This window comes from Biomphalaria glabrata, chromosome 15, assembly GCF_947242115.1.
Source record: "Biomphalaria glabrata chromosome 15, xgBioGlab47.1, whole genome shotgun sequence".
Lineage (NCBI taxonomy): Eukaryota > Metazoa > Mollusca > Gastropoda > Planorbidae > Biomphalaria > Biomphalaria glabrata.
This window is the reverse complement of record NC_074725.1, coordinates 468,252-484,272: the sequence shown is the minus strand read 5'-3', so window position 1 is coordinate 484,272 and position 16,021 is coordinate 468,252. Positions and strand designations below refer to the sequence as shown.

Below are 16,021 nucleotides of genomic sequence, written 5' to 3'. Positions count from 1 at the left end.
GCAAGGGCAGATGATGTAAAGGTCATAATGTTATGTACCCATCAGGAGCTGGGTGCCCGAAATTAAAAACAAAATCACAAGTGTTCATCTCTATACGAACCCTGGACCCCCCCTGCTCGGGAGCCAAGCGCCTTACAACTCGGCCTCCGCGACTCCGGGATAATAATTGCAAAGTTACTATCTCTGAAAAAAAAAATTTAAGATTACAAAACAACAACATCAGTTTCTCATCTCCGAACAAGAGAGGCCGTAACAAGATTTGACGAAGTATTACATACCTGGAGGGTATTTTTTTAAACGTTTAGAACAAATAGTAAGTTACTATCTACACTAGTAAGTGTTACCGATTGGTGCTAGCGACTATTGACTATTGTTCTCTGATACTCACGACACTCTGTGCCTATTTATAATATTTATACTATTAGTCCTTATAAAAAAAACAAAAACTAAACATTTTTTTGTTGCTGTAAATGTAGTAGCTTGTATGACACGACTTCCATGAGGTAGCAATACAATCTTATTGACCGAAAATCTAATACTATTTGCATAAATGTGTTCTGAAAAATGGTAAATGGTTATTTCCCTTACTAAAAGGCCTTGATTGTTACTATTAATAGTGAATAGTTGTAAAAATGGTGTATTTAAAAAACAAACAAACTGCTAGCACACTTGATTTAGATTTTTAGCTTTCAGAAAAAAAAAAGTAGCCGTTGAAGTAGAAGTTTGAATGGTCTAAAATGTTATGATGTCGGATTTTCACTATCTTGTATAGTTTACGAGATCTAAACGGGACGGACGGACGGACAGAAATTCCACACAAAACTAATAGCGTCTTTTCCCCTTTCGGAGGCCGCTGAAAACGATTTTAGCATTATATTCGTGTTATAGTCAATGCTACGGTTGTGTTATATTCGTGTTATAGTTAATGCTACGGTTGTGTTATATTCGTGTTATAGTTAATGCTACGGTTGTGTTATAGTCGTGTTATAGTCAATGCTACGGTTGTGTTATAGTCGTGTTATGTCTCCCTTAGTATCTCGACAGTAAAGTAATATAATTATCTCAAAGATTCGTTTCTGGCATCAAAGCTGCACAATTAAAATGTTCGTCGTTGCTGGATGTGAAACTACACACGAGAATGGAATCACTAATCACCGTTTTAATTCATGGTTTTATTAATTAATAGGTTCTGTAACATAATATTACATCATTTCCCTTGAATCTGTTTTATGCAAATGAGTAAAAGAATTAAAATAGAACGAAATAAAAAAAAAACAAGAATAAATTAGATATAATCAAGCCTAAAGTGCAGACTGTCTATTTCGAAATTTACATTTGATTTCATTAACATTTAATCGCTAGTGCAGCTCTTATACTGTTGGTGTGATAATTGTCATTTACGCTAAAGGCAATTACATCGATGTTATTATTAGTTGAACACTCCAGAGTGAAGTTATTATTATCTTTTTTACACTTTTACCTAATTATCTTTATTTCAATACATTCATCCTAACCGTCTCCAAGCGCACTAAAAAAAAAAAAAAAAAAAATCTACGACCCGCGAGTTAAATCCGACCCTTGTGTTGTTCTGACAACAATATGTTGTTGATGGTCGTTGACTTGCAGCACCATACCGCTGGTAGACAACTAAACCGCTGGTAGACAACTAAACCGCTGCTTATCTCATAAAACTTCAAATAACTTGAGTAACTTATTTGTGAGCAAAACTATATATATATATATATATATATATATATATATAACTTTTATTACAATGTAAACAAATTCAGACTGAGATGCAATGCAATAAGTTTCAGTAGATTTAAGTAATAATATAAAATGCTATTCTAAATCATACAATAACACGTCTTTTCAGTCTGACGACAGTTTCGTTTATCTTGTATCATTCACAACCAATTGCCAACCTGTTCTGTCACCATAGAAACACATAAACACAACATAACACCATGAGACCACACTATCCGGCCTTTCTAAACGTTTGCCCACAATTTATTATGAAGCTGCAAGGATTCGGTTCCATAAGACTAGGGGATAAGTCTTGCAGTATTGAGAGGCACGGTACGCATGTTGTAAGATGTAACACTTACAACGAAATCGCAACCATTTTATTGTAATACAGCTCTTTTAAAGCTCTTTTAAAGCTTTTTAAAATCTCATTTAGTAGAATGACTACAACGGAAATAGAAATAAAACAGTTTTGACTATCGGCTCGGCATATTCAAAGAACTAGCCCGATGCAGGGCCGGCTTTGGAAAATTGGGACTCTATGCGAAGTAAATTTGGTGGGCCCATATTAAATAATAAGGAGAGGACACAGGAAACAATACAATTGCTAGTCTATATCTAAATTGACAAATAACTGAAATTCATACGTCGCAATTTCCGTATCAGAGAACGAGTTATACCAGTCATATGGCTCTAACTATGTTTAGGATCTAATCCAAGATTCGCAATTTTTTTCTCTAAATGTTTTTAGTCCTGAGCGTGGCCCCGACCAAATGGAGGCCCTGGGCAGCTCCCTCCTTTGCCTATGCCTAGGGCCGCCCTTGCCTGATTTCTATAATAAAGCGATGTTAATTTTACTTATGAATACGGACTCACTGCTAACTGCTGGCTCACGCACCGTGGGACGTTTAACTTGGACTTGTTAGAAATGAAGCCCACAACACACCCATGTAATTATGTGAACTATTGGAAGCATCTAGAAAGTTATCCCCCCCCCCCTTTCCTTCTCCTTTTTTTTCTTGTAACCACGGCATTGTGTGCGTGCCGAAATGTGGTGTTCAGAAGTCATAATATTTTTTGTGTTAATCTTAGCTGGTTACGACATTTCAATTTTGAATAATATTATGTAATTAGAAATTTTTAAAGAGTATCACTGATGAAGACCTATTTTCTAATCGACAGTCTTCGGGACCGTAGGCGTGACGTCATAGAGTAGACTTTATCATAAGTCTAAACCACGTGACACGTTCGTCCAATGCTCGATTTGTGACATTTGAAAGTAGATAAAGAAAGCATAGCCCACAATATTGTTTGACTTGTCATAAATATACATCATTGTGTGACACGAGTTAATCTGTCATGACACACATACGCGCTGTCATACACTGACATTGGCACATATTCGCGCAAGGCAGCACTGTTTAACTTCAGGGTTTCCTAAAAAAAAAACTCCCAGGTCGGGCCCATTAAAAGTCAACACGGCATCGACCCGATTTTCAGAATTGTGTATTCCATGCGCGCGCACTCCCGCGCACACCCGCGGAGCCCTCCAAAAACAATATTTTTCGCTTGGATAATTTTCTCATATTGAATTACACTAACAGAGGCGGATCTCATGTTTCAATGTGTTGGGGGAGGGAAAAAGAGGGACGCGTTGATTGCTGTGTTCCTTGGATACCTGATACTTTTGTATTGACATTCTCACGTGGCTACACGCAAGCAGGTCTTTGACTACAGACTAAAATACATTTCATTGACTACACCATTATGTCATTGGTTACACTGGGTTACACACTATATCAATGACTACACACTATTATATCATTGACTACACATCAGTCATATCCCCGTTGTTAATTAAGGGAGAAAATAGCATTTAAGTTCGGTTTCGTTAGATCTTGTATCATCTATCTATCTATCTATCTATCTATCTATCTATCTATCTATCTATCTATCTATCTATCTATCTATCTATCTATCTATCTATCTATCTATCTATCTGTCTGTCTGTCTGTCTGTCTGGCTATCTGTCTAGCTATCTGTCTAGCTATCTGCCTAAAATGTCATTCAGTGAGCAAACATTGATCTCACCACCAGACTACCAAAGTTATACATTGAAGTGTGTGAAAACAGTTTCTCATTCAAATTGCTGCATGTTGCATGGTTAATGGTTAATGGTTACTAGTCTCTAATTTATAATCCGTTTGATTGAAGAGTTCATATTTTCCAGTCCAGTTACCGCGTTCAGACACTTCACTGACCTACACACAAAGGCTTATTATTGATGGTCGCGTCATATTTCCCTCTCGTGCCAAGACAAGCCTACGTCACACAGACTTTAGTAGCTGCCCGCGAACACAGTGACCACATGTGGTACTGACTGTGGTATTGACTGTGATGCTGACTGTGGTGCATTCTTGAAGCATAGCATTATTTGCTATAGTGAACGAAGTTCACTGCATTTTGCAGCAGAATGTCGGCTATCCAGTTAATTCCTGAGTAAGTGGGTTTACGCGATCAATTAATGCAGGTTGTTTGGTGTTCTTTAAATGCATACGATTAATTTTTAGTGCACGATTCAGAGACGAAATGGTGCATGTCTGTGTGTGTGTGTGTGTCTGGTTTAAACTGATAGTATGTTGTGTGTAATGGTGTCTGTAATTAGATCACGAGAACACATTAAATGAGACCCGAAGTAGTTGTGGGATCTATTATAATAGAGACCAGTTGATGGTACTGACCAGATGTTGAGGCGCCCTTTACGTATTGCTTTTTGTTGGTTCTTGTGCATATCCCACCTCCATGAAAGGGCGCCAAATTCCAATTTCTTTGGGGCGCCGTTAGCACACGAATTTCCCCAGGTGTTAGCATCTTGCAACTTGTTGGCTGTTGAAGAGCTAGATGTGCAGTCGACAAAAAAGCCATTTAGTTAGAATATATTCGGTTTAAAACAACCATCGCCCTCTTAAGACTTGGTCATAAATAAATATAGAGAAATAGAATTGTTTAATAAACTAACAGAACTGGACATTGCAGTGCGTGTTCATGGGGGGGGGGGGGTAGTGATCTTGACCAGCTGTTAGTAAAATGTTACTTTTATCGACAAATATGTTTTTTTTTCCAAGCGCATTCCTTTAGAATAGTTTAATTCCTTGAACAAGGAAACCTCGATATTTGAAGTTGTAAACGCATTTTTTAGAGTTAATAGAAGTGAATATATTTCAGATTTGTAATGAAACTTAGATTACATCCTCTCTCGAGACTTCCAATATGACTGTATTAAAGTAATATTAATTGAAGAATGTATATAATACAAATGTTGGTATTCTATTCGAGTGCACAAGAGTTCGCATTAAAATAACAAAAAATATTTACAGCATAAAGTTTTTGTTTATAACTTTTTCACCAACTCTGTTTGTCTGGTAAACAAATTGAACACCTTATTTCTCCCACACCCATTTTTTCGGATCAAGTTGAAACCTTCAAACAATTATTTATTGTAGCTAACAAAACATGACTCATTTTTTTTTTTTAAAAAAACTAATTAGTCAATTATTTTGTTTTGACATCGAGAAAGGAAATAACTTCTGCATTATTGATTGATATAGCTATAAATGTGGAGTTCTTCCTCTTGGGGATAAGTCTTTTTTTTTTCTTTTTAGTTCTTTTATATTTTGCTTGTTTTTTGTCAATAGTCTTTCTCTTGGCGGCAGTATGTAGTTCTTGTTCCGGTTTTCATTTACCGCAAACTTGCGTTGCCTTAAGGCGTTTATCCTGAGTACATTGCTTATTACAGGCCATTATATTTTCCCCTGTTAATTGTATAATTTAGTCACGCTAGATCTAGATATTCTCGAGCGATATCATTGACACGCCCATGCCCTTGTTTCGACGTGTTGGTTTCTGTGTTGTTTTATTCCTGGGGACAAGATTATCAGACCTACACCGACCTGGGTCTAGTTAATAAATAATCAACAAATGTATGTACTCATAATGTAATGACTCTTGGTTTTCAGTTAAGCATCAGTTTTAACTTGTAATAAAATTGCGCCGTGGCTGCTGGCAGCTTGCTCCTGTTGGTTGTTCATTACTTCTAAAATTAATAGAATACTGTATGACATAGCTTTAAACAAAATAACAATAATACAAATAATAATAAGGCTTGTCTTCTGAGTCCGAAGATTAGTGAGGAATGCGGTATTTCCCGTGGATACGCAGCCCCAGCTGTGACCTACATATTTTACCAAATGGCAGGCGCCTCAAGGACAGACCACAAATGCAATGGCTTATTGAGTTTGGACATAGAAACAAAAAGCACTGGGGTTGTCTGAATAGAAAGATGTTTTAAAACAGGTCAGGGCCCCTCCAAACTAACATAAATATAAACTAATAAAGTCAAACAATCTATTTACGCACGCATATAGCAAAGGATTATTTACACCAGTGAGGCTCACACTGCGGCAATAGGGCCGTATCCTACCCGTAACGCGGTGATATCCGTCCAGCAGGAAATTCGGACCACAGAGCATCAGGAGAACGATTCGACACGACGGTCTATTGCGGTCATCATCCGCCCGTGACACGCTTGAATGAAGTTAATTTGGTCCCCAGGTCTAAAAAAAGTTGGGTACCTCTGACCAACATAATACAGCATGGTTTAGTCAATAGGAACAATCTAAACTGTCATCAGTCATTCACGGGTTAATTTCCCTTCATCACATCAAAGAACATCAAGATGTCTACATCATCACATCAAAGAACATCAAGGATGTCTACATCATCACATCAAAGAACATCAAGATGTCTACATCATCACATCAAAGAACATCAAGATGTCTACATCATCACATCAAATAACATCAAGATGTTTACATCATCACATCAAATAACATCAAGATGTCTACTCTGTGAGTTTTGTGTACATCATTCTGTCAATCCCAGCTTCAATGTGTCACATAACGAATTGCAATAAACATTGTCAAACAAATGGGGGGGGGGGTGGTTGAGAGGTACAGCGCTTGGCTTCCGAGTTCGAATCTCCGTGATTAATGGGATTTTATATTTCGGAATTTTATTTTTAGGACGCTCCCGGGTCCGCCCAGCTCTAATGGGTTTCTGACTTTAGTTGGGGGAAAGTATAGGCCGTTGCTGGTTGTGCCGGACACATGGCACCCTTGTTAACCGCTGGTCAAAGTAACAGAATATGTTATATGGATCACAAGGCCTGAAAGGGCTACTTTACTTTCACTAGTTGTAACCAATAGGTCATTAGTCGAAAATCCATCCACAAGATAGTAAGAACACGAATATAATACACATTATTAATAATACTAATCCCTAACGATTGGATTAAAGATTATCCCAATACTCTCTAATTCAACGAACTTTTCCATCCCCCCCCCCCCCAATACACACACTTTTATACCCAAGCCCCCCCACCTTTTCCCATAAACCAGCAAACTGAATACAACTTGCTCCTCAGATGGCCCAGTGTGACGCCCATGAAGGACAACTTTCTCGCGTGACTGACGATAGAGATCCGCCTATAAATAATAAATGTCATCATCTGACTTCATAGCTTTGATATTTCCACTGTCACCAATGTCAGTGTCATGTCAGTTTTTTGTCAAGTCACAGAACTGCCATTGATGGTCTATCAATCATCCATCCATTCACATTACACCAAAGTTATTATGAGATCAAGTCCGCAATGGACGACAGCTTATACTCTTTCATTTGATATCCAGTTTGTTTATCTTATCTTATAAAATACAGACCTTACTCAGAAAAGAAGAATGATCATGCTTATATCATTTTTTTTTAAAGATGATGTTTCAATTTTTATCTACACTTATCTTCAGCATATTAGATAATTAGATGACCCGTTTAAATAATAGATAGATATAGGTTAGAATTTTTTGGCATTTTAAATTGACCTTATCATATGCATATTTGTCTTAGATTAGTTTATGTAGCAAATGGTGATTTATGAATCTGTTACTCTATTTCTAACAATTTTGTCATTTGTTTTTTCTTTTAAATTTCACAGTTTTAGAATTTTCTTTACTTGATAATCTTTAAGATTTCTGTCTTTTTTTAAACTAAAATTATTAATAACTTTAATGTTAATTAGATATACATCTAACATTTGCGTTAGCTTTAAATTACCTGGACCTTTGTCAATTTATTATATATTAAAAAATATCTTTTCCTGCCGTTGTCTCTGTAACAAATTATATGGAAGGATGGTATCCCATGATGCAATGGCGGAAAGATACATACGTTTATATTCTGTTTTTATTTCTTTTCTTCAAACCTAAAAAAAAAAATGTAACTTGTAAATGTTTCATATGTTTGTAACCTCGGGATCAAACCCCCAGGCCTAGCCGTTGGGATTATAAGCTAGTCGGACATGACACAGTGTATTTTTAGCTTATCAGTGGTCACATAGTCTGTCCGTCGGTGGACTTGTCTATCTGAGACAGTCTCTGCGGTCTATTAGTCAGTTAATCAGCGGGCTTATCAGTGAAACTCACTGCGGTCTATCAGTGAGTCGATCAGTGAGCTTATCAGTGACAGCCACTGTGGTCTACCTGTGAGTCAATCAGCGAGCTTATCAGTGAGAGCCACTGTGGTCTATCTGTGAGTCAATCAGTGAGCTTATCAGTGACAGCCACTGTGGTCTATCTGTGAGTCAATCAGTGAGCTTATCAGTGACAGCCACTGTGGTCTATCTGTGAGTCAATCAGTGAGCTTATCAGTGACAGCCACTGTGGTGCTATCAATCAGTCTATCAGTGTTTATATCATTGAGCTCATCGGTGGGCTTATCATTTATGAGTTGGTAAGTGGATCTATCTTGATCCATGAGTGGATCTGCCAGTGGATCTGTCAGTGGATCTGTCAGTGAATCTGCCAGTGGATCTGTCAGTGGATCTGCCAGTGGAACTGTCAGTGGATCTAAAAGTAAAAGACTACCAGCACGTTTATCAACTTCTTTACCTTGTGCGCGCTATTTTTAGTAGTCCTTCTTAAAACACTTTCCCCCAAAATGGCAGACGATTTGTTAAGAGCGTCATTTGACATTTGACTTATTCAGAAATGATGATGATCACATTCTAGGAAACATCTCTAGACTGGCAGGGTGGATAGAAGACAGGGTTTGAACTCGGGGCCATCTTGACGGCATCCCAAAACGTATACCATGAAGCCAGACAACCACCCAATCTCATCATAAGTTAACAGTTTTAATTAAAAGGATAAGTATTTCTGCAGTTGATATACACATTTTGAATGCTGATAATTTAAATAATTTATTTCTGTTGTATCAGTACAATGTGTTTTGTAAATACATCTCATTACTGTATTTTATTTCTTTCTTGCAGATCAATGACTCCAGAGTACGGCGACTGACGCATGCATTGATTGATCTAGTGATACTTTTTTTACATGACACTTTATACAGCACATAAATCCTCATCAAATTTCTGTCCTCATTACAGATGCTGGAGGCTACGCCTTTGCTAATCTGCTTTCGTTTTAAAAGAGCTACATTTTTAAACCACTAATACCAACATTCGTTTATAATATCGTTGAAAATTCTAAGAGTTTCAAAGTTTGATTAACAATGTTTCCTCATGGATATAACTAATTATCTGCAAGATTCCAGATTTCTTCGGCTATTGGCTTAATATCTTCACGTCTGCCAGTTAGGACGTGTACTGACTGTGCCAGAAGTGTTAGAGAGTACAACCAGTTACGTCATTCTTCTTCTTCTTCTTGCTGCATTTGTTACTAACCAACATTAAAAGAAGGGGAGGCTACTAACAGTTAACACAGCCAAAACTATTATCTCAAAAGTATTCTTTTCATTTTTTTTCTTTGTAGTTGTGTCCCCTTACGGCCTCAAAATTTTCTACCCAACGTTCGACCCGCGGGACTCATACCGCTCCAAAATGATGATGATGGAGCAGGACCTGAAGCCCCCGATACTTCATCAGCCTCCGCCGCAGACCCAGCTCCCGCCTGGGCCCGGCACCCAGCAGCTGCACCAGTCGCACCACTCGATGCACCAGCAGCAGACGTCCCCCAGGCCCGGCTCGGGCGGTCACACCGAGCTTCCGCAGACCAACCATGGCCAGAGCGGGGCTCCTAACGGCGGGAGTCCTACCAACAACAACAACAACTCGGCCAACTCCAAGAACAACATGGACCCGAGCCGGGTCAAGCGGCCCATGAATGCCTTCATGGTCTGGTCCCGGGGCCAGAGGCGAAAGATGGCGCAGGAGAATCCCAAGATGCACAATTCTGAGATTAGCAAACGTCTCGGAGCCGAGTGGAAGCTGCTGAGCGAGTCGGAGAAACGACCCTTCATCGACGAGGCCAAGCGTCTCCGTGCCATCCACATGAAAGAGCATCCCGACTACAAATACCGCCCCAGAAGGAAGACGAAGACGCTGATGAAGAAAGACAAGTACGCCATACCTGGCATGCCCAACCCTGCCATGGCCCAGGTGGGCCGAGACCCCACCGGTATGTACCCTCCACACATGAACTCTTACATGGCCAACAGTTACCCGCACATGATGGGCGATCCCAACGCCTATCAGCAAATGGCTGGGCACTTGTCAGGACTCTCACCCGCTGGCTACTACTCTGGGTTTAACCAGGCTATGCAAGGACAAGTGACCAGTGGGAGCTACATGAACGGAGCCAACAGCTACAACATGACCATGGCCCAGATGACCCCTTACGCCGCTCACAACATGTCCCCTACCCCTCAGGGTCACTCTAGCACCCCGGGCATTAAGCGGGAGTCCGTGACCCCGACACAGGGACAGGGCGCCGCCCCTGCTCACACAGGCTCCAGCAAGTCGCCGTATCCCACGCCCTCCGCCTCTCAGACGGGCAGTGAGATACGTGAGTTTATATCTATGTACCTACCTGGACAGTCCGATCATGGCCTCGGTAATGACCAACACTCGGTCGCCTTCGCTGCTGCTCAACAACGGCTGCAGCAGATGCAATATAGCATGAATGGTCATCACTTGTCCAGTCCTTCGGACAGCACTGTGCCACTGTCACATATGTAAATACCCCCCTCACTGCCATGAAGACCACTTTCCTTTTTTTTTTTTTTTTTAAATAACTTGATCAATGAAGTGAAGTATAACAGTCGATTACATCATTAGAAAAGTCAGCTAAGAATTTCTTGGGAATAACTACATCTCGATCGACGCCTCTGAACGTCCAACCAGAGATTGTACATAGCATGTCCAGAAAAAAAGAAGTTTAAATCAAATTATTTCTGTGCGCGAATCATTTTTTTTTTCCTTCCCTCTGTTAATGAAATGTTTAAATGTAAAAATAGTTCCGGTTTTTCCCGATTAACAAAAGAAATTCTTAGAAATTGGATATGACATCACAAGACGGTTGAGCGACACTTGAATCTGATGGATTACTCTGCTTATAGTAAGATGCGTTTTTTTGTATAAAAGGGCTTGAAAGAACTCAAATTGATCAGTTCATTATATGTGTGTATTGGGTATACTCTACAGACATTATAGATGCTAGAGTGAAGACCTCGACTGATAAATCTGAACTTGGGCGTCTTACGTAAATTATTTGATTTATTTTTTTTTTTGTTCATTTTTTTTTAAATCTAAGTTTGTAAATTTTAATTTTTGTATGACAATTTAATTTTTTTTTAAATTTTCGTATAGATTGTATCAGGGAAGAAATTTTAATAATTATTTGTGTGTAAAGTTTTATCAGAATTAAAAACACATTGAACAAAGCCACTTCTACGATTAGGTAATGAAAGTATATAATATTGTACATGAAACATAAGTATCTATCGAATTCTAAGTAATGAACTCATATTATAAATAATTAATTATTGAGACATTGATTTTATTCATAAATGTGTAGTAGTCATGTGTTTATAGAAAAGAAATTAAATATTTGAGGAGAATGATTTACAACATTGTTCAGTAGGTTTTTGTCTCTTATGAATTGTGTTGAAGTTTATTTTTTTCAACTGCATTTGTAACAGTTAGAGTTATCATTCTTGCTTTAGATTTGTATATAACAAGAAATGTGTAAATGGCTTCATTTTTGGTTAGGTCTCAAAGGCAAGTTGCTTTTAAGTTTTGGAAAGCTCAAGGTAGTCTTATTTTACCCCCTTCCTCCCCTCCCACCCCCCCAAGTTTTTTTTTTTTCTCTATCCCTCGGATTAACACACTTAATAGATAGTGTGTACGCGAGCAACTGTGGGAGATATTCAAAAGTTTCAACTGACCAGATGACCTAGAGAATATCAGGAAATGACCAGGCGCCTTGTCGAAGTCCAACTGACCAGACATCCTAAATTGCAGCATCGAACGTTATATATATATAATAAAATCTACTGACTCGAACAACAGCAGCCACTATCGTATTAAATAGCTTTATTAACTGACCACGGGTCAGCCGTGTGTCCAAACTCCTGTTACAGCTAGGGAAATTTTGTTTTGACTTAACTGGACAGTCGGATACACGCGCCTGTTACTTGTGGTCAATTGATGTCCATTTTTTTTTCCTAAAAGGACCCCTCTTTCTCCTCTTCTTCTTTTGACCAGATCAGTTTAATATTTCCATGCCGCCAGTGGCGTGTCCTCACAACGGAAAAACACTCTACACAAAAAGCTATAGGCAAAGTTTAGTTTATTTTTATAATTTTCTCCCCTTCCCTTGTTTACGAAAATATAGTACAACCTTTTCTGCGCTTTAATTTATAAATTAAAATTCTGAACGATCTACGGTTGGTTGGTTATATCATGTGATCTTCATTGTATCACATGATCATTAAGATAAAGAAAAGACCACTTGTCAGAACCCCAAGCCTATGACGTTATCTCACGTGACTAGTGGACTGGACAGCATTAGCATTGAACGAACACACTTAAATGCTAGCACGCTAGACAATGTGTAGTACACACTCGAAGATTTTCTTCGCCAATGTTTAGCTTTGAGACTCCATTGATATCATAAAATGATCTTTAATTGTTTTAATTTTGTTTCCTACCAACAGAGTGCAAATTTTTCATCAACTTAAAAAAAACAACACACAATCCCCCCCCCCCTCATTCCTCAAAAGAGTTGTAGACCTATTAAATATAGTATAACCGATGTTTGCTTGTATCAAAGTACAGGATGGTTGCGTCTTAAAGCTGGTTGGTTGGATTTAGGTGCTGGGTGGTTGTATATAGTGTAATAACTTAAGGGAGGCAACTCAACTAGGACATAGACGTTTATTTACATAGAGACATGACAAACACAAAGGGGCATCTGCCTCTGAGTACAGCATCTCCATATTGGCGCTCTTCTTGGGCGGAAATCGTTTTTCTCCTCATGTCAACATCCGACTTTTTTAGTCACAGATAGTGCGGCACCTTCTTTCTGCACTATCTTGGATGGCGGTGCGCATGGCAAACTCATAACAATATATATTTTTAAAAAAAGCTCAACTGATAGACATTTTCTTGTTGGCACAAATCATTAGCCTCTTTGGTTACCACGATTGAATTAGACATTCCAAAAGTGATTTCTGTAATTTTTTTAAAATCGTTTTGACTGTAACTGACGATCATTTATATATTTATATATGATTTATTTATATTTATAATTAATTTATATAGCTAGTTAGAGCAGCAAGATTTTTGTACAGTATTTCTTAGCGGAACAATGTTTGATATCCCAGCATTCCATACTGTGTTTTTGTACTATGGTTAATGTTTTGTTTCGGTTAATGACACATTCCTTATTTTTTATTTTTGGTTCGACATTTGTCTCAGAGGTCTCCCCGGGTTTGAAGACCACAGAAAGACATTTTGACTATATTCGTTTGGCGGGAAAATATTTATGCCTGCACTAGGAAAAAAACAAACAATATATTTATGATTTTAACATTTAGATATCTCGACATAAATAAAGTTTAGTTTTGTCAATTCATTATTTACGCTTTAATCATATTCACTCGGGTAACATCTAGTGGGAGGGGGGGAGGGCTGTTCGCTTTTCAAGCATAGGAAACATCCCCAAAAGCTTCAGATTTGACTTCAATCAATGTTTAGTTGGCAAGGAGCTGTTCTAAAAATAGACTTTGCCTAAGTTGCATTCCAGAGTTTATTTATTGGAGGCCTCCATGCTGCACCAGCAATTCGTTCCCCGCCCCCCCCCCCCACCTTCACACCAGGGGGCCCCAATCCTCGCCCCCCCCCCCCGATCACCCCGTCGTTTCTGTCCTATCCCGATCATATTTTGTTTTTCAGCGCCCCGTCCCTCCCCTCCGGAGCTGTATAATTTTTTTTTCCTGTCCGTGAGTTTAAACTCACAATAAAAAGTTGGCTGGTGCGGGGGGTAGCGTAAGGAAGAGGGCCATCACGTGACTCAGGTAGACAAGTTTAAGAGGACCCTGACACACTTGTACAAAAAAAAAAAAAAACATGTTCCTTGGACAACTCGGGTGCGCTAACGTCTGCTGAGACGCCCTGACTTGTGGCGTGCAGTTGTATTTCTTCTGGTGTGTTCTTAAATTAGAAAAACAACAACCCAAAAAAAAAAAAAAAAAGACAGGATATGAAAAATAAAAGCACCGCGCATACGCGCACGATCATACACATCTATGATAATTAATACATCAATCATTCCAGTGCCTTCCCCCCCCCCCCTCTACCGGCAATAGAAATGGGATATAGAAGAATAAAATGCGGACACAGGTGTGATAGAAATAACTATTCGCTCCATCCCCCCTCCCCCCCTCTAAACACGTAGGTCGCTTCTCTTCACATTTGATCTTGTAATCTTTAGAATTGATAATGCATTCCCTCTTTGACTGTATTCGATTACCAAGTCTAGTGTATATCCGCCCCCAAGACTAATTTTCTTTTCATCTGAAGTATCGGAATGTTTGTTTCGGAAATACATTGGTGCAACTTTTTTTTTTTTGAAAACAAAAAAAAAGGGGGGGGGGGGTCCTTCTACTTTGTTGCTCGAGTGTCTTATCTCATATATCAAACTTTAACAATTTTTTTTTCAAAACTTTAATTGTAGTTCTAATCGATCAGATTGATTAGGAAAAAAAATCAGTATCGATATCAAATTCCCGCCAAACGAAAGACTCAAACCTGACCCGATCTCGCGTGGAGAAATGGCTGGCTCTTCCATCCGCGAGGAGAAAATAAGAAGAGAGACGACTCCAATGTAGAAATGACGCAGCCATTTATCTACAAGCATTTTATTGATTTCTTTTTATTGTTTTTAATTTGCAAGTATATTTTGTTTGTCCTCCCCACTGTAAATATGGACCCCCCCCCCCTGCTCCTTTCTCTCAAACTGAATTATGTGATTGCAAAGGCATAATAGATGACCATTACGACATGGGGTGTCGGAACACATAACTCCTGACCTGAGATGAGCTTTTGACGAATTTTTTTTTTTTAATACAAAAACTGATATCCATAGACCTTGCTGACTGTACTCCATACTTTGTATACACATGATAAACTATGTTTAATAATGGAGTGATTAGGGTTTTGATGTAGACTTGTATGATCTTTGGTTTTAACGGAGTGACGATGTATCGGTATGTGTTAAATGAATGCTGAATTTCAGATAGAACTTTTTGTTTTATATAAAGTATAACAATGTTTGCATAATAGATGACTTACTATATTTGTAAGACGGGCTGGGCGAGAGAGAATGCGGAAAAGACAGAGAGAGAGAGAGAGAGAGAGAACAAAAGCACATTCTGTGTGTCTTTGGAGACACATTCTGTGTGTCTTTTTTTTTTTTTTGGAGATGGATCTGATATGCTGCCATAAAGCGAGTTTAAGCTACAAGTGTGTGTGTGTGCGCGCGTGTGTGTGCGTGATCGCGGTGGTGTGTTTTGCAAGGACTCAATGCTTGTAGTAAGTTTGAAGAAAATGTTTATAAACTTATCTCACTCTGACTGAAGAGACATTGTTTTTTTTTTCTTTTGTTAATTTTTATTTGGTAATAAAATCTTTTAAAACTAGGACTGCATTCTTTTTTTTTTTTTTTTAGTTATCTATTTTTATCTTTGTTGTCAAAACATGATTCTTTTTATCTAATGTTTTTTTTTTGTTTGTTTCTCTCTCTTTCTCTGTTTCTTCTGTCTCTTTCTCTCTGTATCTCTTTTCTGTCTTTTTCTCGCTGTTTCTCTCTTTCATCTCTTTTTCTCTGTTTCTCTCTTCTGACTGTTTGTGTCGAAACAC

The 16,021-nt window shown here is 38.5% G+C and overlaps 1 protein-coding gene across 7 annotated transcripts in view; it reads left to right on the top strand.

Annotated features, from left to right (window-relative positions):
* Nucleotides 1-15,801, top strand: part of LOC106061589 (transcription factor Sox-2-like) — a 232,945-nt gene extending 217,144 nt beyond the window's left edge. For 4 of the 7 annotated variants that reach the window (XM_056012131.1, XM_056012137.1, XM_056012134.1 and 1 more), the window contains one exon: nt 9,633-15,801. In XM_056012131.1, the coding sequence (XP_055868106.1) occupies nt 9,633-10,837 (1,205 nt within the window). In that variant the 3' untranslated portion in view covers nt 10,838-15,801. Of the gene's footprint in view, nt 1-9,130 lie in introns of all 7 variants that reach the window. The other 3 variants (XM_056012136.1, XM_056012133.1, XM_056012132.1) reach the window with 1 other exon arrangement.
* Nucleotides 15,802-16,021: the final 220 nt, after the last annotated feature.